Below are 26992 nucleotides of genomic sequence, written 5' to 3'. Positions count from 1 at the left end.
GGCGCATCCAAGAATATCAGCACAGACACTGCTTCCTTCTCCTATAAATGTCCCACACAAACATCCCCCAACAAGGGATATTTCAGAGGTGGGAACAGAGGAAATGACAACAAAGGGAGATGCCGAAGTAACAACACTTGCACCTCCCCCACTAACAAACAATTACTTCCCTCCACTCCCTCAAGACCATTCCACTCCGGTCGTAGGGAGACTCTCACAGTTCCTACCTGTCTGGAATTCCATCACTACAGACAGGTGGGTAAGACAAATTATCCAGTATGGTTACTGCCTAGAACTTACTGCAACTCCCCGGAACATACCGCCCAAACAGCGTCCCATGTCCACGGAACATCTAACGCTTCTCAAACAGGAAGTTCTCTCACTGCTTCAAAAGCATGCAATAGAACTAGTTCCCCAAGAGCATCAAGGAACAGGGGTTTACTCCCTGTACTTTCTAATCCCCAAGAAGGACGGTATTCTCAGGCCAATACTGGACCTTAGACCTCTCAATTTCTACATACAGTCAGATCACTTTCCCATGATCGCTCTCCAACAGGTCCTTCCACTGCTGCAACAAGGCGACTTCCTTGCCACATTAGATCTCAAGGACGCCTACTTCCATATTCTCATACACCCTGCTCACAGGAAATATCTAAGGTTCACAGTGGACGACCAACACTATCAATTCAAGGTTCTTCCATTCGGGGTAACCACAGTACCCAGGGTCTTCACAAAGTGTCTCGCGGTAGTAGCCGCACACTTGCGAAGACAGCAAATCCATGTGTTTCCATACCTGGACGTTTGGCTGATAAAAACTAAGTCACACAGTCAGTGTGTTCATCACACTCACCAAACAATTCAGCTGCTACACAACTTGGGGTTCACAATAAACCACGCCAAGTCACATCTACAGCCCTCCTACCTACATCAGTATCTAGGGGCCACAATAGACATTTCCAAAGCTCTAACATTCCCCAATCCAGCCAGGATAGCCAGTATGCAAACCCTCATCACAAAATTTCAACCCCAACACTCCCTTCCAGCTCGAGTGATTATGCAGCTCATAGGAATGATGGCCTCTTGCATTTTCATAGTGCCTCACACAAGACTTCAGATGCGCCCCTTACAAGAATGCTTAGCACGTCAGTGGAACCAGGCTCAAGATCAACTTACAGAGCTGGTGTTGGTGGACAGCCGCACACATCGCTCTCTGCAGTGGTGGAACACACAAAACCTTTCCAGAGGGCGGCCGTTCCTAGATCCAGTTCCACAGATAGTGCTAACAGCGGACGCATCACTCACCGGCTGGGGAGCCCATCTCCTAAACCATCTGCTAAGTCGTCAGACACAGCATACACGACTGGGAACTTCATCCTCAAGTTCTTCAACCATTTTTCCAAATGTGGGGCCACCCAGATATAGATCTGTTCGCCACACACGGAAACGCAAAATGCCCAACCTTCGCCGCCAGGTTTCCACACCCGTTGTCCAAAGGCAATGCGATATGGATGACCTGGTCAGGCAGATTTTTTTACGCTTTTCCGCCACTCCCACTCATTCCACTAGTGTACGCAAGCTCAAGCAACAGTCTCTCAAGATGATCCTAGTTGCTCCCACATGGCCACGACAACCATGGTTCACAACACTCCTCGAACTCTCAGTAGTCCCACACCAAAAACTACGTCTCTCCCTAAAGCTGCTGATGCAGAACCATGGAGAGATAAGGCAACCAGATCCAGCACAACTGAATCTAGCAATCTGGCTCCTGAAGTCCTAAAGTTCGGTTACCTTAACCTCCCACTGGACTGTATGCACATCAAAGAAGCCAGACGCCCTACTACTAGAGCTTGCTATGCAGCCAAATGGAAGAGATTCGTCTTTTACTGCAATAACAACAAAATTGACCCGCTAGATGCTTCAATTCAGAACATCATTTGCTACATCTACAAAGATCTAATCTAGCATACTCATCCATAAGATTACATCTGGCTGCTCTTGCCGCCTACCTGCAAAACAGACAACATTTGTCATCGTTTAGAGTACCCGCTATCAAAGCCTTTATGAAAGGCCTTAAAAGGATAATTCCTCCCACACTGCCACCCTCTCTGGTGTGGAACCTAAACATTGTCCTTACTAGGCTCATGGGTCTCCCATTTGAGCCTTTACACAAATGTGAACTGCAGTTCCTTACATGGAAAGTTGCTTTCCTTGTCGCAATCACCTCTCTTAGAAGAATAAGTGAGATCCAGGCTTTAACCATACAAGAACCATTCTTACAAATACATCGTAACAAGGTAGTTCTTAGAACAAATCCTAAATTCCTTCCCAAAGTAATCTCTGCTAATCAATCTGTAGAGTTACCAATCTTTTTCCAAAACCCAGATTCCGTAGCAGAGAGAGTTCTTCACACACTTGACGTCAAAAGAGCTTTACTTTATTATATTGACAGGACTAAACCTTTTAGAAAGACAAACCAACTGTTTGTAGCTTTCTCTCCACCTCATAAAGGAAACCCCATCACCAAAGATGGAATTGCCTGATGGATAGTCAAATGCATCCAAATATGCTACCAGAAGGCAAAACGCACATTAACAATTCCCCCCGGAACGCACTCAACACGCAAACTAGGGGCTTCCAAGGCCTTCTTAGGGAACATTCCCCTAGAAGACATTTGTAAAGCAGTGACATGGTCTACTACACACACCTTCACCAAACACTATTGTGTAGACGTGCAGGCGAAGCAACAGGCTTCTGTAGGCGAGGCTGTTCTTAAGACACTTTTCCAAACCACTGCCACAAATACAGGTGACCACCGCTAGGGCAGACACTGCTGTACAGTCTATTCAAAAGTATGAATTCTGTAGCTCATATGCCTCGAACCGAAAATGCTACTTACCAGTACGCATCTGTTCTTGGCATGTAGAGTTGCAGAACATCATACCCCCACCTGCCTCCCCGGAACCTGTATCTGTTCCAGTGTTATCTTACTTAGATACATTCACATGGACATCTTTTCTGTTTCTTACAAATCCATCATTTCCCATCATGGCAAAAAACAATCTTAGGATGGAGTCGATGCCCATGCACACTATCGTCCAAGGGACTACAAAAGACTTCTTCCAAGACAACAACAAAGTGCAAGCATCCGAGCCCAACACCAGATGGCGATCTATGCAAAAGTATGATATTCTGCAGCTCTCCATGCCAAGAACAGATGCATACTGGTAAGTAGCATTTTCCTTTGTGTTGTGGAGTGGTATGTAGTGGCGTTTAATTATGTGGTGAGCTTTTGAATTTTGTGGCATGATGTGGAATTGTGTGGCATGGATTGGATTTGTGTGGTGTGGACCGTATATATGTGGTGTGTTGTGTAACTGTGTTGTTGAGTTGTAGTGGAATGGTGTTGTGGAGTGGAATAATGTGGTTTGGTGTTGAATTATGTGGTGTGCATTGGAAATGTTTGGAGTTGAATTGTGTGGCGTGGAACTGTCTGGATATCGATGCGCTTTTGTGACAAAAAAGAACAAATAGTTAGGAGCTAAACTCCAGATCTGTGCATTTGGGTGTTAAAAAAAAGAACAAGAGTCAGAGTTATTGGTCTTGTAAATGTAAATACCTTACTTATGTATTATGGACTGGAGTGGATGTATATGGTGTGTAGTGGAATTATTTGGTTTGGATTGGAATTGTTAGTTGTGGCATTGTTGTGTGGTGTGGATTTGTATAGTGGAATTAGATGGCATGGTGTGCAGTTGTATTATGTGAATAGTAATTTGGTGTTTGTGACTGTATTGGAATTTTGTGGAATGGCATTTTGTGTTGTGGATTGTTATGTAGTGGATTTTTATTATGTACTGTGCTGTTGAATGTTGTGGTATGATGTTGAATTCTGTGTTCTAAATGTAATATATGTGGTGTGTAGTGGAATTGTGCTGTGGAATTAAATAATGTGGTTTGGTGTGGAATTATGTAGTGTGAAATGGATTTGTGTGGAGTTGAATAGTGTGGCATGGAATAGTGTGGCGTTCAGGGAAAATATGTTGAATGGAATTATGTGGCATGGTGTGGAGTGTATTTATGTGGATTGTTATATGTCATAAAGTGGATTTATGTTGAGTGTATTTATGTGGTATTGAGTAGTATACAATTAGGTGGAGTTGAATTATGTGGTGTTGAGTGGTATTATGTGGATTGTAATCATGTTGTGCGGTGTGGAATTGTGTGGCTCTAAATTGTGTGTTGTTGAATTGTGTGGCATTGTTTTGATTTATGTGGCGCTGAATGAATGTTGTCTATCTACAGCAGTGCCTACTGAGTACATATTAAAAAGCCTTCCATTTAAAAACGGTGAAAACATCACGTACAATTTCTAGAAAGAAAGCTGCCCTGTTTATAGTCCTGAGTGAACAGATTTTTTTTTCATTCAAATAAAGGAGGAGTCATTTTGTAGAAACCTGTGGGTTATGTTTGTTTCCTTATAACAAATAGCCCAGATGTATTGGTTACATCTAATATGCCCCATTTACAGGTTTTGTGTTGCCTTGAATTTTGAATTATATTGTAGACACTTTAGAAAATAACGAGTTTAAAAAAATACAATTTTTACAAAAGCAGCACACTATCTCATATTAAAGACAGAAAGCATTGGAAGATATCACAAATACTTTTTATGATAGGCTAGTAGTGTGGGATTTTCACGTAAATGTTTGTTGAAAAATAAAAAATAAATGAATGATTTCGACAAAAATTCCACACTGTATCATAATATAATAACAGAAAAGCAGCACATGTTTCCTAAAAACAGACATAGCCTTTGATTGCTGATCCTTATCTTATCAGGGCTGTCTTCTTCCTGGAGCACCCATAAAAAAGATTGCAAGTAGTATTAACACTTAGCAATAAACTCTACTGAAGAATAACAAAATACTGGCTTTCACAGAGCAGTGACATTTAGATTTTCTAAAGCTTTGTGTTCAAGCAACTGAAATGTGTGTTAAAGAAAAACACTCCCTTTGCATTAAAGCCAGAAAACTGCATTAAGTGACAGTAAATGAAAGATGCAAGCTGTTAATGCACATATAATAAGCATAACAAGATAATTTATAAAGTGCTCTCTCTTCTCCCATGTCCACAGAGACAGCGTATTTTGGACACAATGTGTCTTTAATGCATTGCTAAACTGTCTCTGCGGACATAGGAGGAGGGTAGGCACTTCATAAATAATCTTACAACTAACAGGAAAGATTATGCTGTTTCCTTTTTTTTAGAAAAAATGAAAAAACATTGTAAAAATGCATTTAATGTCGGTACATGGAATGCATTTTTACTCAACTTTTTCATTTGTACTTAAAAAGCGTGACAGCAGTCCTTCCTGTTATTTGTTTAGAAAACAAAATTCTGTGGTGTCAGCATGTATTCAGAAAGCAGCAGGAATGTTGCTTTAACAAGATTACTTATAAAGTGCCTACCCTCCTCCTATAGCCGCAGAGACAGATCATTTTGGACACAATGTGTCTTTAGTGCATTGCTAAACTGTCTCTGCAGACATAGGAGAAGAGAGGGCACTTCATAAATTATCTGGTTCTTTGAAAAGTGCCACTCTTCACCTTCATGGAAGTTGTTTTTAACATCTGAATGGCTGCAAAACTCTTGTATTTGAGAAAGAAAAGGTGACTGTGGGGAAAACTACATTTAATGTGGGTTTGCCAAAAAAGTGGTTTTTCCAAGTTTAATCTTTCTCTGCACTCATGCATTACTAAACCCTCTGTTTACAACTCGCATTTCTGCAGGGTAATTTAAACAAGCAATAGGAGGTAGGGATGTTGGTACTAATTAAAGCTGGGTGAGGGTGTCAATGTAAAACTAACAGCAGACAGCATCGATTAAAGCGTCTGTGTCAGAAGAGTTGTAAACATTACCTTTGGTTCCCGCCGACCGCATCGGTGCGGGCCGGTTGTGGCAACTGTTACGGTATGAAGTTGAGCGGTGTGGTGTGTGTTACCCTCGGTTCGCGGTGAAGGCAGCGGGCCGGTGACGGTCGTCCAGTGGTGTCGGTGAGATGGGGGCGGCGGTGCAAAGTAGGGTGGTGCTCATTGCAGTGCTGACAGGTCACGGTGCAGGCCGCAGTACTTGTCAATGGGGGCAGGCGTCAGTTGGCCCAGACTGCAGTGTGGGACAGGGCGGTGTGTCGTGTGACTTACGAGCAGTGCCCCCAAACCACAGTGCAGGCAGTGGCGACGATGTCCGCTTGCAGTGTTGTCGATGGTGAGACCAGGGTGGTGGAATGAACCAAGGCGGTGCAGAGTGCTGTACCCACAGGTCACGGTACAAGCAGCGGCTTGGTTGCAGCGGTCGGTGTCAGTTAGACCAGGGTTGCCGCGCGAAGTGCGGCGGCGCCCTTTGCGGTGTTTTCCGATCACGGAGCCGGCAGCAGTGTCGGGGACGGCATCGGGCTGCTGTTTCCCTCTGTGCCAACTGGAGCACACGGTCCCAGAGGTGGTACTCAGAGGAAGGTGCAGTCTTTGCTGTTACTGAGACTTCTTGATTAGGGGGCAAGCTTTAATTCAAGCCCTTGGAGATACTCAGTAGAAAAAAGTTACAGAAAGTTAATTTCAGTCCTTTCTCTTCCAAAGACAGAAGCAGCTACTGCAGGCCAACACAGCAAAGTGGTTGTCTCTCCTCACAGCTTCCCCAGCTCTTCTTCTTGGCAATTCCCTTGATCCAAGCTACTTCTAAAGTTCCGGGGTCTGGGCCCCAATATTTATACATTTTCCTTTGTTCTCTTGTGGCAAAAGTCTCAGCTTAGTCTAAACCTGTTCTGTCCTCTCTGGTCCAGCTTCCTGGCAGGAGGTGGAGACAGCATTGTGCACAGGAAACAGGGCCTATCGGATGCAAGTAAAACTCCTTCTACTACCCTAAATGCAACCCATGTCTATTCAGCCTAGTTCTGAGTCATCCAGGAAGGGCTGGACACACCTCAACCCCCCTTTGGCTGTCTACAGTGAATGCACATCCCCAGTCACTCCAAAACCAGACCCAGCAGAGGCACATAGGATGGCTAAGCAAGAAAATGCCTACTTTCTAAAAGTGCCATTTTCAAACACACAATTTAAAGACCAAATTTACTAAAATATGTGTTATTAAATTCTGAGTTCAGAGAACCTGAACTCCAGCTTTCCATTTTGTTCCCAGGGGAGTTATACCTGTAAGATGTTACAAAGTATCTCCCATGCTCTCCCATGGGACAGATAAACTTTCAATAGTGAAAAACGAAATACACTGTATTTCACTATCAGGACATGTCACACACACCAGTACATGTCCTACCTTTCACGTACACTGCACACTGCCCATGGGGGGTACCTTGGGCTAACCTTGGGGGTGACTCGCATGTAAGAAAAGGAAGATTAAGGCCTGGCAAGTGAGTACACTTGCCAGGTCGGCATGGCAGTTTAAAACCGTGCGTAGACACTGCAGTGGCAGGTCTAAGATACATTTACAAAGCTACTGTATTGTATTGTATTGTATGGAATTCTTGTATAGCGCAGCTGTCACCCAATGGGTATCCTGGCGCTTAGAGACCAGGGTGGATTAGGTCAACGAGAACAGGTTGAACTATTAATCAGGTGTATTACTTCCTATTCCTGGCAAATAGCCAGGTCTTAAGACTCTTCCTGAAGCCCATCAGGGAGTCTGCTTGTCTGATGTTTTGGGGTAACTCATTCCAGAGACATGATGCTGCTGTACCAAAGGCCCTGCCTCCCATCCTGGCCAACTGTAATCTGGCAGTAGATACCAGGCTTTGACTTGAAGATCGAAGAAGTCTTTTGGGCTTGTACCAGGAGAATCTCTCTTGCAGGGCTATCGGGCCTATGTTATGCAGTGCTCTATATACCATACATAGAGATTTGAAACTGATTCGGTCTCTGATGGGCAGCCAGTGAAGGTCCCTCAGGGCCAGGGTGGCAGAAGAGCTACGCTGTCTGTTAAGAGCTAGTTTGGCTGCCATGTACTGGACTCTTTGCAGCCCCTGCAAGATGTATTGAGGGGCACCCAAATACAGGGAGTTGCAATAGTCTAATCTACTCAGGATTATGCTTCTAACCACCAAGGATCTAGCCTCACTGGGTAGAAGAGGTAGGATCTGCCGAAGAGCTCTTAGCAAGGCAAGGCAGATACTGATTGTTTTATTGGCCTGAGATTGCATCTGAAGGTCCTCGTCCACCATAACACCCAGGATGCGAACCGTTTTTGTTGCCACTAGGGGATCGTCCTCCAGCCTAAGCCTAAACTCACACGGTAGGGGTTTAGACCGTCTTGCTGCAGAGCAGTACAGCAGCTCTGTCTTCCCCCCTTTAAACTGCAAAGAGTAAGACTTCAGCCAATCCGAGACCTGGCGCATACACTCCTGAAAGGCGTCCATAGACACCACGTGCTTCCCTTCCAGGGAAAACACCAGTTGAGTGTCGTCAGCATAATTAACCAGGTCGATCCCATGAGAGTTTATAATGGGGATCAGAAGGTGTAGATAGACATTAAAGAGGATTGGACTTATTGACGAGCCCTGAGGCACTCCATAGCAGATGGGAGACTTAGGGGAGGCGAATGGCGCCATGGTTACCACCTGTTGTCTGTTTGACAAGTAGGATTGCAACCATTTCAGGGCACAGCCCTTCACTCCCAGTCTCTGTAGCCTTGCCATCAATACCACATGACTAACTGTGTCAAATGCGGCCGACATATCCAGTAACACCAGCACCGAGGAGTCACCATTGTCGGCTCGCATTCGTAACTTGTCCAACACAGTTGCCAGGGCGGTTTCCGTACCATGACCAGGCCAAAATCCAAACTGGTCCCTGTCCAATAGATGGTTTTCTTCAAGATAATGTGACAGGGACTTACTAACCATCTTTTCCGAGATCTTAATGGGGAACGGCAGGAGGGATATGGGTCGAAAGTTGGTTGGTATTGTTGGATCCAGGGATGGCTTCTTCAGCAGGGGGGTTACCACTGCCTGTTTCCAGCCCTCAGGGACTACTCCTTCACTCAAGGATTGACAGCATATTTGTCGCAACCCTGGGAATAGATCAGGTCCATACTCCTTCCAGATCTTATGAGGAAGAGGGTCAAGGGGTGATCCAGAGGAAACACTCCTGGGCGATGTTGTTAAAGAGCTCTTCAGTAAGGGGTTGAAAGTGCTCAAGAGATATATCAGTCCAGGCTTCCTCGTCAAGTGACAGGGTGCTGGTGATACCCTGATCAAACCTCCCCACAATTTTGGCGACCTTGTCGTCAAAGAAAGTGGCGACTTCGTCACATAGATTTTGTGATGCCTGCACTTTATTAGCCAGGCATACGGGGTTAGAGAGGTCCCTCACGATATTAAAGAGAACCTTTGTACCATTGGATGCTTGTAGGATGGAGCTGGCATAAAACTGTGATTTGGCCCCGATGATGGCCTGTTCATACTGCGCCTGTGCTAATTTCAGTGCTTTATTATCTATTTCTAGATATGATCTGCGCCACCTCCTCTCAGCCTGTCGGCGAGCAGACCGTAGCGATTTCAGCTCCTCACTAAACCAAGGGGCCGAAGGTTTTCCCCTATACTTAATCTTTTTCATAGGGGCATATCAGTCAAGGATATTGGTGATATAATTACTATAGCTATAGTTATTCTTATCTACTGAATCGCCTGGGTTAAAAAGGGTCTGTTTTGGGAAGAGAGGGTCTGGACTGTCTTTTGGCAGTTTCGCCCAGTTTCTCCCCCACCGATAGGTAATTTGATCTTTCCTATAAGTTGTGGCCTTGGGTATGGTAATCCTAAAGTATATAAGGGAGTGATCGGTCTAGCTTAGAGGCAATATGTTAAGCACTTCTGTCTCGGACTGATTAGCAAACACAAGATCGAGCACATGACCTCCCCGGTGAGTTGGCTCTTGTATTAGCTGGTGTAAACCAGAATTATCGCAAATTTGGCTCAGAGCTTGCAGGTGGTTCCCTAAACTCCCAGTATCCCAAAGGTTAAAGTCACCTAGGAATAACAATCTGGAGTGTGTCAGAGCCAGGGCAGCAATGGTGTCGAATAGTGCCTGGTGTTGAGAGTCTAGGCCCGGGGCTCTGTAGCACACCAAGCCTGCCAACAGCCTTCCCTTTGGCTCTTGCTGTATGAAGCCCAAGAGCTCATATCCTACAATCTCGTTTATCTGCAACGGTACAAAGTTCCATCTCTCTTTAAAAATTACCCCAACCCCCCCTCCTCTCCCTGTAGTCCTTGGTTTATGGAAGATTTTATAGCCTGCTGGGCACGCAAAGCCAATCTCCACAGAGGAGTCCGAGTTAGTCCAAGTCTCTGTAATGAATAGTACATCCAAGTTCAAATCTTCCAACAAGCTGGAAATCTCTTGGTGGTGTTTTATCATAGACCTGCTGTTAATCAGGCCACACAATCAGTGCTGCAGACTTATTAGTAGCATCTGATTTACAGGCCCTGGGCACAAACAGTGCACTGTACTATGGATTTACCAGTAAATCAAATAAACCAATCATGGAAACACTAATCCATAAACACAATTTATACAGGTAGCACTTGCACTTTGACACTGATCATCAGTGGCAAAGTGCCCAAAGCATCCAGACCAGCAAAAACGAAATCCAACACACAGCAAAAATCAGAGGAGGCAGAGGCAAAATGATGGGGAAACCACGCCAAGGATGCCAGGTCTAACATTAACACTCTCAGGTTTCCTACAGTATGATTTAATCTCTAAGCAATTCTCACAGAGGGCTTGCGAAAAAATACAAATTGTAGATTGCACCTTCACTGAAAAAGAGCTCTCGCACAAGCCTGATCCTTCCTCTCACCCAACCCACAGAATCCACACAAGCCCTGAAAGATGAGAAAGGTATTTCTTGCTTCCCAGCTTAAACGAAGGGTGGGGTCTCTCACAGAACTTATAGGCTGCTCATTAGAAGACAAATCATAGTTTCATAAAGGATGCCAGTTAATCCACAACACTTCTGCCCCCTCTTTCAGCCCAAGTGCTGAGAAGCCTTTCAACTCTGATGATGGCGTATAGGTGATAGGCTTCTCCTAGGATGAGGTGAATCTTGACAGCAGTCTTGGAGGTAAGTATCACATTATGCTTCAGCTGCGAATAAGTTCCAATTTAGGAGTCCCAGTAAGCAGAAGGATCAGAATCAGAAGGTGCAGAAGGAGGCTTAGGCTTGAGTGGAATGCTAAGATTACCTGAGGATAGGTTATGAGTTAGGAGGTACCTGCATGGGACACAAGAGTATTAGTTGGTGGGGGAGCCATTTATGGCTTTGAAGGCCATGATCGACATAAATGGTTGTAAAATTAACAAAACATCTGCAGACATAGAGTACATGTATAGGTGCAGAGCACAGTTCTTTTTTCTATGTTTTCCTCCTATCTAAAACATTATCCATGCAAAGAAATTGCTTCTCTTGCACACCATTAAAAATGAAAAAATTGATTTGTTTGCTCCATTTTTGTACATTCACTGCACCACTTATGCCTGTTTGAAATAGACAAAACTCAGGAGAGCAGAAAATCCATCCAAATGATGGATTTTTTCTCAGCTGTGAGTGGTGTTTTCCCTTGCTGTGGATCAGGATATGTGATTTAGAGTCATGTAATATGTTTTGAGATGCTACACCCAGATTTGAATTATATGAAAACAAGGACTTCTCTACTCAGTGTGCCGCTTGACATCAGGAGAACATTCATTTGAGATAGACCCAAACATTGTCACAGAGCATCATACATACATTGAGGTCTTTCTGCTGAATGTGGTGGAATACCTGACTCAAATTTCTTGATTGGAATTGGTAGAATGTTCTGGCAAGGGAGCCTGCTAACTCCACCTATCATTTCGTAGGCTTTTGAAGTAGAGTCCAGTACGAAAGCCAAAGACTTCTGCCAGGACATCGCTACCAGGCTGCTACTGAAGTCCCCAGAGGGCTTCAGCCTCTTTGTGAAAATCTCTGATAAGGTAAGATGCTTGTGCTATAGAACAGACTTGAGATGATGACAAAAGGAAAAACAGTGCCCTAAGGATTGTGCAATCTGAAATTAGGCATGCAAGCAGAAGCTCACTACTCTTATCACCATAAATCTGAAATCAGAAACGATGTTTTAGATGCATCAGAAATTAGACTTTAATTATCATTCCAAGGAAAAGGTTCAGCCTTAGCCTTTGATTGAAACCTAATATCTAACAGTCATTGTTTGTTGTGACAGTGTAAATATGTTGTATACATACCAAAAGTCCCATGTGTATATGTGCATTTGTTGTGCAATTGCTATGTAGAGACACTTATTTAAAGCACATAAATGTTGTTATTTATTTATTACAAATGTGCCTTATTTGAAAATTCCACATTCATTCCTGTGTTTTGAATTTTTCAGTTTTTAATATCCTCTTCTGTTATTTTGAACTTTTAATCTTTTATGGCTCTTGTTTAAGGTGAGAGCTCTAACTTGTTGATGGTTTTTGCTATTTCACGTACACAGTTTTGTCTTGTCTTTAAATTAACAACACTAAAAACTGTTGGCTATATTTTAATTTGTAAGCAGCAAATTGCTTGGTGCTTTATGTTGGTATAATATTACTCCATATAGAGTATTTTATTGTTGTCAGTGGTATTTCAATAGGTAACATTTAACACATTAATTTTAAGTACTGCTCACAGAGACCTATTTAGTGTATGGTGATCTTTGCTCCATTTCACAGGTGCAACAAAGGGACGTTCTCTGTTGTCCTGGTGGACTAAAGCCCACAGCTTTTCAAATTCTGAAGCATTACTGTGCTGGCACCATGTTCAATGCTCCGGAACAGCTAATGTTTTTGTTTTTCACAAACAAACTCTCAAAGTGGGAGGATTTTTATTTCAAAAACAAAAAATAAATTTCCCTGACATGCCGAGAGATTTCTCTGAACATGTGGGTGTCATTAGGTCTCGACTAGGCAGTGCATGCACTGTCTCGTCGAGAGATGCTGTATACAGTATAGTGGGGGAAGCACCGCCCACTTTCTGCCTATCTTTGTGATTGGCTGAAATCCTAAATGCTGCACTCTGATTGGTTTTCAGCAACTCTATCCCGCCTCCTGACGGTCATGTCGTCATTTTTCTCCTTCCATAGCTATCAGCCCCTTTACTTTAAAAACTTTTTTGTTCCCCCCTGCCTCCCCCGTTCCCTCCCGCAGTCGTGGCTTCTCTTCCCACCACCCCCCACTCCCATTCGTACCTTCTTCGACGCCTGCACTTTTATTTACAATGCAATAGGTCTAGCGTAAATAAGAGTCCTTTTGCATTAATAACTGCTTGTTTTGTGCTGGGATTGGCTGGGGGAGTTTGCGCGCTTTTTTGCCTGACCTGTCCACAACACATGCGCATACAACATTTTTCATGCTGAAGGAGTTACTTTAATGTTTGCAACTCGGGCCAATTCACGGCGGATGGCAGAGACAGCACAAGCAGGGAAACGAAACAGGACAATGAGAGGCACGCCGGTTGAGTATGCCGGCGGAGAGAGCAGTTTAATTTAATTATGCTTGTTTCCCTGCGCCGGCTCCCACTACTGTTTTTTGTCTTATTTTAATCAATAGATTACAAAGAGATCTATGAGAGTTGTATGCGTGCGTGGGGTTATATGGGGGTGTTGACTGAATGCCAGCTTTTGTGTCTCAGTTCTGGCCCTTTCTCAAGCGTGCGTGCTTAGTTAGCAATGCCTCAGGGAGACTTAACTCTTCAACGGAGCCGTAGAAATCACCAAGACACACATTTCACCCACCCACTGGCGCTCTCAGCTACCTTGCTGTGCCCGTGGATTTGTGGATGAACCGAACAGCAGCAACGTCGCACCTGCGTGTTTTGTATCTTTTCTGCGGCCTTTTGTGTTTCTTCCTACTGTGTGGTAGGAGCAGTCAGTGGGCTGCATGTTGCCTTGCAAGCCAGGCCAGCCCTAATTTCTCCGAGCCCTGTATTGCAGTTGGCTTTGCAGCCACAAACTCAGGTAAAACTCCGCCAAGATCACACGAAGCGCCCGGATCCCGGAGAGCAGCGCCGATATCACATGCCGCACCGGTGCACGGTGGTGGAGGCAGGTTACCGGGGCGGGGGTGGGGGGCTTGTGTGTCTATAAAAAAGCTTGCGGTATTTACCTTAATACCTAAATATTAACATAAACCCAGTGTGAGCCGCACCACATGCAGACGATAACAGATACACCGCCCCTCCGCCCACAGGTATTTCAGAGCAGCCGCTGCATTCTGTGCCATGCTCTGTAGGCACCTCGCAGTTATTTCACCGCTTTGTGCCCGCCGAGCTGCTAAACTTGTGAGCGGTGCCAGGCGCAGCAGTGCCACGCGTATGGCACCCGTATCCATCTGTTGCTGCCTGGAGGCCAGACTTGTCGCCTTCTCAGGAGGAGGGGGGAGTTGGCACAGGGATCTCTGTTATGTGTCATGCCATTGGTTAGTCCTTTTCAGTGGTTGTTACTGACCAGTGTTGTTTCACTTCACAGCCAAAGGGCTGATTGCCGGGATAACTGCAGGTCGGTGTGAGTTTAATATTCCTGAGAGCTTCGCAAGTCTGCTGGCCTGTCAGGACTCTGTTCCCCTTAATAAAGCGCATGTCAGCTTCCTCAGAGAAGCGGGTCGGAAATCATATTGATTATCGCTTAACGATAAAGCTAAACCGCATGAAACACCTACTAATCTTCAAATGTTAGCTTGAAATTGGACAAAGAAAAACTGATGTGAAGTTTGTGAGGTGTGTTCAGAATTTCCCCACGTTTCTCATTCACCAATGTTACTTCTTTGGAAGACTCAGTGGCAGGCATGCAGGGTGATGCAATTTGCTGTCAAATGTAAAAAGCATAAAACACATTACCGTAAAGTACAAGGGGCTCATGGTTAAAGATCCCTCTCTTTAGAAAGACCATGTGTGCCTTAAGGAGCTCATGCATTCTGGGCAGAAAGCGACAATTTTTATTTTTTCACTTTTTTGCCCTACATAAATCTTCATTGCAGTAATTTTCATTTTTTTCTTTTTCTTTAGTGTTATAGAGAGGTTCCACAAAAACGTGTGGATGTTACGGTTGCAAATTTAACTATTAGTGATAAGGACCAACCACACACTCCGGCCTGGAATACAGTAAATAGGATAATTGGTGGCAATCCAACAGGGTACTTCCGTGTTGTCACTAATCCGACTATTGATAGAAAATAACCAGCAAACGTCAATAAAATACCAGAATCACGTTAGAATTCTCTAAATTCCAGTCCATAGAAATTGTCATGCATGAGCAGCTGTAGACAATATATTTTTTTTCAAATCTTGTATTTTCAGTGATATGACCACAGAAGGCCCTGATTGTATATTAAAAACAGAGCTTTGGACTATACCATTTTCTGCTAAAAGGCAATATTTATCTCCATGTGTTCCCATACCTGGCGTGTCACGCAGTTTGGTGCTTACTTTCCCTCCATGTTAAAGAACAGTAGATGTTTCAGCACCCAGGCTAATATGCTGCATAGCTAAATACATATAAGGTTCCAAAGGCGAGACCGATTGCATTGCAAATGCTTGTTTATTTTGGTTCCTGTTTGGGACCGCAAGACTTTTCGTCTGCCCTAATTAGGATGGGTGCTTTGAGGTAGTGTGACTGAGGACCCAATGTTAGTTAAGTTGTTTGTCAAAGCTTTCCACTGGTGAAAGAGATACCACCAACTCTGATTTAGGTTTCCAGTCTGACCCTGGTTGCAGTGTGTACCACAAAGTTGCGCAAAATCTGACCTAATTACTTGCACATTTTAAGCATATTAAGGCAAGTCATCATGTTCATGTGGTACTTTTGCATTCCCTAATGCAATGCAAAATAAAACTGGGGGACCTGGGGCTATGTATACTCTGCACATAAAATATAATTTGTGCTGTTTTATGCAGCCAGGTCCTGGGACTGGATTAAAGAGGTGCCCATGGGTGCAGCAGGAATTTACACCTGCATTTGTATTCCCAAACGTCTTGAGGCTTTTACAGCCCTTTCTGCAATACCTTCCATCTAGGAGCACATTTTGCTCCCATGTGATGTCACAGGGTTGTTTCCTCATTTGCATGGGGGTGATGCCTATACTTCCAGGAGGTCTTCTTACTGCTCTACATAGAAAGGGGTGCACAGTACATGGAATGGGCATGGGAGCTTCATGGGGCACAGAGAAACCCACAGAGACGAGTGTAGTCACACACTTCACCCACCTAGAAGGTGTTCTCAAAAGGCATGTAGGATGGGTTGCTGGCAGTGAAAGGAGTGGCGCTTTCAAGTCATGACTTAATTTTTCAAAACTGTGCTCTCCCCTGTTGAAGGGCAAACCTGAAAGTTCACACTTGCACTGAGGAAAGAACATATTTTTTAATTCAGTGTAATAGAAGACCAGGCATCGCTTTAGTCTAAAACAGCTCATGGTTTTTTGTTGGTACAACAGACATACCAGTCACTTTTTCTAAACTCTATCCTACTGCATCAGATCAACTAAGAAAATGGTAACTTGTAAGTCAAGAGTTTGCCTTTTATAGTTTAAACAAGTTTCTTTTTCGTCTAGGTGATTAGTGTCCCAGAAGGAGACTTCTTCTTCGACTTTGTGAGACACCTCACTGACTGGATAAAGAAAGCGCGGCCGGCGAAAGATGGTAAGTGGCCGATATTGAAGAGGGCTGTTTTGCAGTGATGTGGTCTGTATTCATCTACATGTGGAAAAACCATGATACCTCAAAGAAGGTGAATGGGGTTAGAGTTTAAACAGGATCACTGAAACAGAGGTGAGATTTGGAATGTTCTCCTATTTCAGGAGACATACATTCTCAAAACTCATTAAGAAGAAAAACATCATGCCTGGAACTGAAGAAGAGGTAAGAATAGGGTAAGGTCTACAAAAAGAGCCATGGAGTGTCCATGGGAAATACTTGTAAGTGTATGGGTATTCACTAATGGGTTTTTATGTACAACATATGTAAACAACTACTTTAAAAGGCAGGAATGCCTTTCCATGATATGTATGGGAAAGGAATTCTCTGCTTGAAAAAATATTTACATTGTGCAGCAAAAAGCAACACAGGAAAAGATAATCAAATGTGCATTTTCATCATGCGTACCTCTGCAGCATTAGCACCATGCACTTGAGAACATATCCATGCATTGCAAATGAAATTTTTGTGACTGCCTGACAGTGAGAACACCACCCAAAATGATACTTTCTCACAAGTCCACCATTATGCTGCCGGATACCACACCTCCCTTTTCTTGATTACACCCATGACCCATTCTTCCATCAGCATACACTTCCTGTTTCTTTACCTCCCTCTTGTAGATTCCCTTTCATCCCACCTTCCTCCATTTTCAAAGTATTCTTGTCTGTTTACTCCTCCCCCTTTTTTGCCTTGCTGCCTCCTGCATTGTGTCAAAGTGGAATGTTGAAAATAATCCCCAGCTGCCAAGCATAAGTGCCTGTGCCCGCCACCAGCAAGCATCGCACAAAAATGAGTAGTGCTCTGATTTGTGTGCACTGCAATGTTACACTCTTTGGGACATATTTATTAAACGTTCATGCAACGTCAGGCAGCAAGCAAAGTTGCTGCACAGTGTTGTGTGAAAGGGAAAGAGCTGAACATAAGATATGCCGCTCTTCAGCTCTGTTGCTGTTCAGGTGTACTTGAGGCTGCCTAGCATCAATGCAGATGACACCAGAAAGAAAACTCCTGTGCAAATGTTAGTAATATACCTCTAGAGGTTATTGGACAAACGTTTCCCCCTAAATGTTTAAATCCATCCGTATGTCCAACTGAAAACTCTGAACTTAAACTGACATTTGTGGTTACATTCTTTCACATCTCAACATTTTCTAATGGTCTCTTTTATGCACCTTGGGATAAGCCTGGGACAGATATTTATCTTTACAGTGTGTATGTCTGTATATGGTATTTCTGTAGTGCTAACGTAGCCAAAAGGCAGTGTAGTGCTGCATATGGTTAAAGACAAGCCTAAGTCAACAAGTAATAGGAGAGGTAGTTGGTTGGTGGACTGCTAATGCATTGTGATGTAGTGTTCTTTAAGGAGGTTTTTAAATCTTTCCTAAAGCAGAGCAGCATTGGGGTGGTCCTTAAGGAAATGGGGGTGATGTTCGAGATCTTGGGTGCATCGATTTTGTTTGCCTTTTTACACTTCTTATTCTGCAGTCAAATGTTATTTAGACTCAGCTTAGTTTTAAAGAAAGTTGTTACATCTCTGTAGACCAATTCCTTCAGTTTCTGAGTGCAATGAAACGTGCATAACAAAAATCTCAGATGTTTTGAGTCTCCGACCTCAGACCTGTATGTCATTCCATACATGTTAAGTTAAATCCATCAGGGGAGATATATACAGAATCACTGTCAAACTTCCAAAGTGCCATCAAAAAGCAAATCATTACAACATATTCAAGAATGTTGAATGGATGTTAGTTGGGTTGATTTTTGCCGTTCAACAACACAACTTAACTAATTAGATGAGAATGTGTTAAAAATTGTTCTCATCTTGTAAAAGCAATTCAGTTCAGTGCATTAAGTAAAGCTGGGTTTGAACTACATCTAGATTTGGCATATACTACTAGCTTACACCGCTTATGCTCCCATACTCAGTTGATATGCCTAATATATAGCTAAGTGTACCAGTTTCTTGAAGTCTGAGGTAGTTAGTTGCTAGGAGTTGTCTGGTCATTCATGTGGTGCTGCACAATTCTGCGATGTCTCTAGTGGCTACTTTTTATGATGATAAGTAAATTGCTGCAAGGCTTAGCGTCACTTTGCACCACACCTGCACCAGTGCAAAACTTTAGTAAGTAACCCCCTCAGTCCTCAGCATAATCTATCCGCTAAAGGGCAAGATTCATCTCTTTGGCCATCTGTATCTCGGTACAAAGAACACATAGCATACACCTTGTCTGGAGAATTATTATAATAGAAATATTGTTAGCACCATAGGATTGTGTTTGTTTATAAGTGACTTGCTGCATGTTCATTTTCTAGCAAACATTATATCCATAAAACTTTATTTAGGGTGAGCCATCGATTGACTGATTCTTGACTGGTCCCTAAGATTGGTAATTACAGGCCACTGGGTCAGCAGATTTTTTTTCACATATAACAACTCTTGTCTTGTTGTTAGATGCTATTCATCTTGTCTTCATGTCACACTTTGTGAATAAAACAATTACAGCCTTCTTCAAGCTGGCTTGCCTGCCAATTTCTATTTTTACATTTTGAATTTTATGTTAATTATAAGCTTATTTATGCCACAAAAACAATTTGATTTTTAACTTGTCTGTGGTTTGAATTACATTATTTGCTACTGTGATGAATTTATCCTTCCCTTTTGTACAATAATTATGATTAGGCAATTGGATGTATTAGCGATAATATTTTCTATTGTTTTATGGGTGTTTGCCTGATATAAACAATAACTTCAAGTGAAGTAGATGATAAACAATAACTTCAAGTGAAGTAGATGATGCCAGGGTCGGGGATGCCTGGTTTCACCTTGGAGATACCCAGAATGGGACCATCTCACAGGGATAGCCAGGACGGGTTCCCCAGCGGTCTACAGTGCCGGGACGCCCCGTTGCTGGGGCAGCTGTGCGCTTTACAAGTCTACTACATTTACATTTACATTTACATTCATTGCTGGACCATTGTAATCCTAGAATCTTTAAATGATCCAGGAGTAGGAGAATTACTTAGAAGTCCCAATTATAGAGATGTATTGCACTTTCTTCCGGCCAGGGAGGGCCATCGTCGAATGTTATTATTCTGGAATAATATGGTTTTTACTGTCTGTCTCAGAAATATTGCATCAAAGCCATAATTTGATTCCTGTTTTCTCATGATGAAGTATATTTATTATTATAAAGATAAATATTGTTAATGATTTTTTTATGATTTAACAAATCTTTCTATGCTTCTACTAAATAAAAAAAAAGAAAGAATTACATAGAAGTCTGGTGATGCGTCTAACATTACACCAGGAGATTTGCCTTTAAAAGATATAACAGCGGATAACAACTTAATGGGAAAGCAAATGTCTGGCTCATACTATGGAATAAATCGGATGTTTACCTAATTTTGGGAGACAAGGGATTAGGGGTACAGACAGGGACTTTGATTTTTTCACTAACATGCAATTTGGTTAGATTGAGATTTAGATTTAGAACACAGGTATCTTTTTACCCATCGCGAACTAGAGTACCCTCGGCAAGAAGTTGTCACCTACTTTTTTAAAGTCTGTCTCCTGCTTTTGCGCTGTTGAGTTTGTACATTAAATAACTGAAAGGAAGATTAGTGAGCTTGGAACAGAAAACATCAATGTGCTTATCTTTTTACCATAAAACGTGCAAAAATTTGGTTTTAATTGATTGAGCCAAGATACACATCAACTTTTCAGAATGGGAAGATACGCAGACCAGTTCTATTTTATGCTGGTCTGCATGGAAATCTTATAAAGCAATACATGATGGGTTCAAATGAGTTATGTCAAGATATAGAAGAGAATCAATTACCTAAAGAACAGGAACACTCACTGAAGACATTTTTCAGACACCAAAGAGGAAGTCCTTACCCCCTTCCATGAATGCAAGCTATCCAACCTTATATTTCTAGATCTGTACGTCACAGCTGGCACACTAATCTCTCTCAAAGGCTTCAAGATTGAATAGGGTGCATAAAAGTGCCATAACATTGTTTCATCCCTTCCTGTCTAACCTTAGTCATCAGGTGAGAATTTGGATCTCTGGATTCATCTACTTCTAAGGTAACTCATAGAGTACTACAGAGTTCCTCCTTATCTCAATCACTGGTTACTTTCTACATACATCCTGTGACACCAGTACTGAGACAATACCAGATGCATTTTAAAATTTGTGTAAATACTACCCAAATTCACACCTGCTTGTAGAATGATCCATGCAGTCAGGCAAACATCAATGTTATCAGATGCATAACGTCTAACAATAAATGAAAGATACTTTTCTCTGGCTCAAACGATAAAACTGAGGTCTAAAATCTGAGTGATACTGGTTTCGAATCTTGACTAAACAACTGGCTCATAAACATAGGAGTTTCTTTAACTAGATCTCACCTTTGCTCTCCAGAACCATGCAGTTGTAAAGAGCAGCAACTTTCAACTTCCTATGTTATGGAAATCATCCGCTCACTCACTGAGGAGCCACAGATAAAATTTGAGGCTATATGCTGTGGACATGAGGCTTCCAAGCACAAGACCCAGGCTAGCTTCTTTCTAGTCCCCTGCTAGAGCTGAGCTCTGACCAGCTACCTCCAACCAGATTAAACAAAGGGGCTTAAAAGATCAAAATGTTATGTTATGTTATGCACTTTTGTATTGCGCACAGCTGCCCCAGCTAAGGGGCGTCCTGGCGCATGGCAGGCAATGTGCAACAGATAGCAGAAACACAACACAGAAAAAAGATCTATTTAAAAAAGAAACGTTTTCAGAGCTTTGCGAAAGGACAAGAGGTCAGTCAGTAGCCGCAAGTCCACTGGGAGGGAATTCCAGAGTTCAGCCGCCCTCACCCGAAAAGAGCGACCACCAGCCCGACACAACCTGTATCGGGGGACCACCGCGAGCGCCTGGCTTCCCGATCTCAAAGCGCGGGAAGGAACATACCACGACAGGAGGTCAGCAAGAATTGGCGGACCTACTCCCCTCAAGATCTTAAACGCCAAGCACAACACCTTGAACTGGATGCGTGATTTAATGGGGAGCCAATGCAAGGATCTCGAGACACCTGAGACAGAGCTCCTTCGGGGTAAGCCTACAATGGCTCTAGCCGCGGCATTCTGCACTCGTTGAAGGCGGGTAGTCTCCGCCACGTTGGTCCCTACCAAAAGCGAGCTGGCATAGTCCAGGCGAGATAATACCGTGGCCTGGACTATCAGCTGCCTGGTACCACGGTCAAAGAACTTAAGAATGGGCCTCAGCGACCGCAAGATGCCAAAACAGCCGGCCGCGATTTTCTTCGAGTGGCCCTCGTAACTGAGAGCGGGATCCATCCACACTCCCAGATTCCTAAGTTCAGTGACCGGGAGAGGGACCGGCCCCAGTTCAATGGGCCACCACTTGTCCCCCCACAGTTCCGCCTTCCTGCCAACGATCATGATCTCGGTTTTCTTCGCGTTGAGCTGGAGACAGTTGTTCTTCATCCAGCTTGCCACCGCCCTAAGTCCACTCTGAAACCTGGGGGCATCCCGATCCGCATCCCCGCTGATAGTCACCGCTAGCTGAGTATCGTCAGCATACGAGACCATAGTCATGTCCCATTGCTTGACGATCTCAGCCAGCGGTCTCACATACAGATTGAAAAGCGTGGGACTCAGCGAGGAGCCTTGCGGGACCCCCTGTCTCAGAGGAAGGAATTGGGACTGGTACGGTGGCAGCGCAACGCTAAAGAAACGATCGTTCAGGAAAGAGCGAAACCACTGGAGGGCAGAGCCACCCAGCCCGACCTCCTCCAGGCGATGCAGCAGGATAGGATGGGACACGGTGTCGAACGCGGCGCTCAGATCTAATAAAACGAGCGCCGCTGTCTGCCCCGCATCCATCACTGTGCGTAGGTGTTCAGCCATGGAGAGAAGGGCAGACTCCGTGCTGTGACCAGCACGGAAGCCATTTTGGGTGGGATCCAAGATGTTAAACTGGATGAGGTGGGCCGAGAGAACTTTGTTGACATGGGCCTCCATTACTTTGGTAGGCCAGGGAAGCAAAGAGATAGGCCGATAGTTTTCAGGCTTGTCTGCGTCCAGTGAGGGCTTCTTTAGGATGGGGGAAACCATCGCCCGCTTCCAGCTACGGGGGACCGTGCCCGACTCCAACGAGATGTTGATCAGGGAGTGTACCACGGTCCGACCCACGAACGACTCATCTCTAAAGAGAGCCGAACTGAGAGGGTCGGCGGGGGACCCAGATTTCACCTGCTTAGCCAAGATGTGAAACCCTTCCAATGTCAACAGGGGAAGCGAGTGCAGGGCTGTGTCTCCACAGATGGAAATCGGAGACTCAACTGGGGGTCCTGTGGAAGGAAAGGTCATATAGATGTTTTGGACCTTTTCCTGAAAGAACACCGCAAGAGCCTCACAATGAGCAGTAGAGCCGGTCGTCGGAGCATCGGGGCGCTTAGCTAGAAGATCCTTCATCAATTTGAAAATAGTTTTCGAGGGGTTAGAGCTGTTGCCGACTTCGGCAGTATAATACAGAGGTAGATTGATGCACAGGAGTCTTGGGACCTATGGCTAGAAACGCCATGACTAATAAGGTGATTGCTGAATTCAGCCAGCTGAAAAATGTTTTTTTAACTCTTCATGGTGGCTATAATACTGGATAGGGGATCTTCTTACATTCTGTTAGACTCTGACCATCCTGATTTATTGTCTTTAATTAGGTGTAAGTCAGCACTCTGAAGTGACTATAAAATGACACTCTTAGTACAATATACAAACTTGTTTTAAATACATCTCTGATATATTTTTTAGGTTTCCCCTCAATGATGCTATGCAGTTGCAAATTGAGGTAAAATCTATTGGTAAGGAAGAGAAAAATGGACATTTGGCATGTTACTAGGCATACGACACAACACATTGCTAAGTGACTTCAAATGTGTATCTTTTTGTTTGGAGAGTAGATGTGCAGCAAAGCCTGCACTGTCTCTACTTGCCCATGGAGATGCACTTGTGGAAGGGAGTGAATCCCTCTACCAGTGCCTTCATTGTGGCTGCCTCCTCATCTCCTTGGAACATATGATGTCTCTTTACACCCTACACTAACCCCATTGCATCCCCATTTCGCTCAGTCAGGCATTTTAGCCCTCTCCTGCACTACCTCTTGGTTACCCCCTCCCAACACATTGCTTTGTCTCGTCCCATGCTCCCACCTCACCTAGGCTGCCTGATGTGCTCCCCCTACTGGGAGAACCAAGCCCCAGCAGTATGCTTACTATGGCGTAATGGTGGTAATCACGGTGAATTGAGGGCAGCCTTGGTACTATTTTACCAACATGCAAAAGTAAGTAATTTTAAGTACACAACGTTTAGGTAGGGAGAGAAGAGAAGAACCATTGCAAGTGAATAGATGTATCTAGTTTGTTAGTGTACATGTTTAACTAGGCTTTCTAAACACAAGACAAATCTCTTTGCCATAGCCCGGGTTTTGGGGAGAGGGCTGGACAAGGCAAAACCAATTGCATTTTAACTGGGTATTCTGTATGTGGAATCTACAGAGCACAGATGGATTTAAATATTTGAAATGGGTAGCAAATACAGTGATGTTGAAATTGTCATTATGTCTTACATTTATGGTTTTGTGCCCTATTGCTGCATTATTTTACCCTTATAGTGTGTTATAATTCTGCCACTTGTGCTGAGTTATGTTCTCTTTTGCAGGTATAGTGCCTTCCCTCACCTACCAGGTGTTCTTTATGAAGAAACTCTGGACGAACACAGTGCCTGGAAAGGATTCTATGGCAGATTCCATTTTCCACTATTATCAGGTATTAGATTGAAAGAAGAGCTGCAGAAAGATAAGAAATATCTTTTGTGTGAAATACATCTGTAATTCATGTTAACAGAAAATTGCTTGCCAGGATGGATAAAAACACACCAAGTTTATAGTAAAAGATTTACAGTGCATTCACCATCTCTAACATACAACCTTCAGATGATAGAGTAGCGCTTATTTTTTTTTTAAAGAAAAGAGAATACCGAAATGTACTTCCTGTCAACTCCACTGACACTCTTTACATTCAATCTGCGTTGCTGTGATAGTGCTTGCCATGTTGCGATGACACACTCCCTGCTGTGGCAGCACGTATCCTGCACACTGCACTGTTGTGACAGAATTCACTCAGCACGGGTGTAAATTGAGTCAATCTGCACTCCTTGAGCAGCCCTTAATATGACAGCATTTCTGTGACTATGATGCAGCACAACTCTCCTATGGTTACACTCATCTTCGACTGCTGAGACAACCCTCACTGTGTACTGTTGTGGCATTAACACTGTTGTGCACAGCCACAAAAGATGAATCAAGGGTGCATTTGCCAAATAGCCCTGCTATGCCTGATTTGACCAATTCTCTGGCCATGATTCAAAATTCACCCAGGAATTAAAGACAGTCAAGGACCCACTCAGGAGCTCACTCAAGCTTAGAGACAATCACAATCTCTTTCAGGTAGAGACATAGCTCACTTAAGGCTAGTGACAGGTAGGAACTTTCATGAGCATACTCATGGGTTGGTGACTTGAGCAATCACTCAGGAGCTCATTTAGGGTGAGAGAGAGTTAGAATCCTACTCAAGGTTAGATATAGGTTCCCACTGTAAGAAAATAAAATATTCATTTAAGGATGGGAGTACACCACAAGGAATACTTGCCAAGGTAAAACACAGATTAAGTAACGTTAACTTGGTAAAAGTATTTAGTAGTAACACATTTTAAAAGTCAAACACAATACCATAAAATGCTACACCCAATTAATAAAACTAAAAATATGATGAGTAAAATTACATCAAAATGACAAATCCAATCGGGGGAACCAGAGATATGAATTTTTAAAGATTTTCAAGAACCTGGTTCTGGGAAACCAGTAAATCCTCCAGGAGAGATGTAATGTGCCTCTCCTGTCAAAAAGCTTTACAAAGAGCAAGAGTCCTTTGTAGGGGTAGGCAGAACTCGCAAAGTTTCACTCTGCAGAATTCTGCTGAGTTACAAAAAAACTCCACTAGATTATGCGGAGTTCCGTGGGCGGAATTGGCATGTGATGCTGATTTTCAGAGCCAGGTACTTGATCTGCGCTGCAAAATCAGCGCGAACTGCACCATGAGGCGCGCCAGAGTGCACTGCTTCTTTGCTGCCACTCAAGTAGATTTTCTCGCATGCACTCACCAACTTTTCGTTGGCAAGCTGCACACGAAAAAAACTCCGCCATGTGGTGGTTGGCGGAGTTTTGATGGAACTCTGCATTACATGCATAACGAAGAGTCGGCAAAACCCTGAGAACTCTACCGGTGTAGCAGAATTTATCACTCATCCATAGTCTTTAGAGCTTATGTGAAGAAGCTAAAGTTTATCTTGGGTGCCTGCAGTGCTTAATTTGTAGCCAATGACAGAACCAACATAACACCTAACCATCGCACTCCTACAAGTGTGACAATTCACACTATTTCAGGCTACTCCTTCACACTATTTCCAGCTCCACAAAGCAATAATAATGGCGTGATAGGCTGGTATTAATCATTTTTAATGGTTGTTTATGGTTGTGACTATTTCTATGAGCATACATGTTGTGTTGTGTATATATGTGTGATATCGACCATATATGTTAACCATGTACCACACATGTACAAACATCAAAGTGTACAAATGTGTATCAGGCGATTGCTGCCCACGTCGGGCAGTGACATTGAAGACATGCTTTATATGTACATGCATAAATGTCCTTTCTATCAAATGCTAATTAAAAAGAAATGGTTAAAAAATAATATTAATTTTTAATGCCATTTGACCTAATAAACACGGTTGTTGTGCACATCTCAGACAGCACCACTATGTGGTGGACTGTCACTAGAGCCGGTGCTGACAATTAAGGGCCAGTGCCAAGCACTGGAAACCGCCGACTCAAACTAAGCCCTGGGTGCCTGACCCTGCAGGACTTAAGGATCCAACTGTAGAAGGCTGCTGTGATTAAGGTATACTTATCCATGAACTAATGAAGTGGTAGGTCTTTAATGTTCTTCCAAGTTTGAGATGTTTGTTTTCCAGTCTCAGTTGTAGAGGTAGGCAATTACAGACTGAGGAGCCATTGACTTTAAGAGATTGGCCACCATACTTCTTGTATCTAAACTGTGTTTTTCCAGCAACAATAAACAAATTTAAA

The 26992-nt window shown here is 43.5% G+C and overlaps 1 protein-coding gene across 1 annotated transcript in view; it reads left to right on the top strand.

Annotated features, from left to right (window-relative positions):
• MYO7A (myosin VIIA) overlaps nt 1–26992 on the top strand; it is a 739224-nt gene that overhangs the window by 672230 nt on the left and 40002 nt on the right. The window contains exons 43-45 of the mRNA XM_085623258.1: nt 11901–12014; nt 16626–16713; nt 24502–24608. Of these exons, the coding sequence (XP_085479384.1) occupies nt 11901–12014; nt 16626–16713; nt 24502–24608 (309 nt within the window). The remainder of the gene's footprint in view (nt 1–11900; nt 12015–16625; nt 16714–24501; nt 24609–26992) is intronic.

The sequence above is a fragment of the Triturus cristatus genome, chromosome 8 (assembly GCF_964204655.1).
Source record: "Triturus cristatus chromosome 8, aTriCri1.1, whole genome shotgun sequence".
Classification (NCBI taxonomy): Eukaryota; Metazoa; Chordata; class Amphibia; order Caudata; family Salamandridae; genus Triturus; species Triturus cristatus.
The sequence above is the reverse complement of the archived record's forward strand: the minus strand, read 5'-3'. Positions and strand labels throughout refer to the sequence as shown.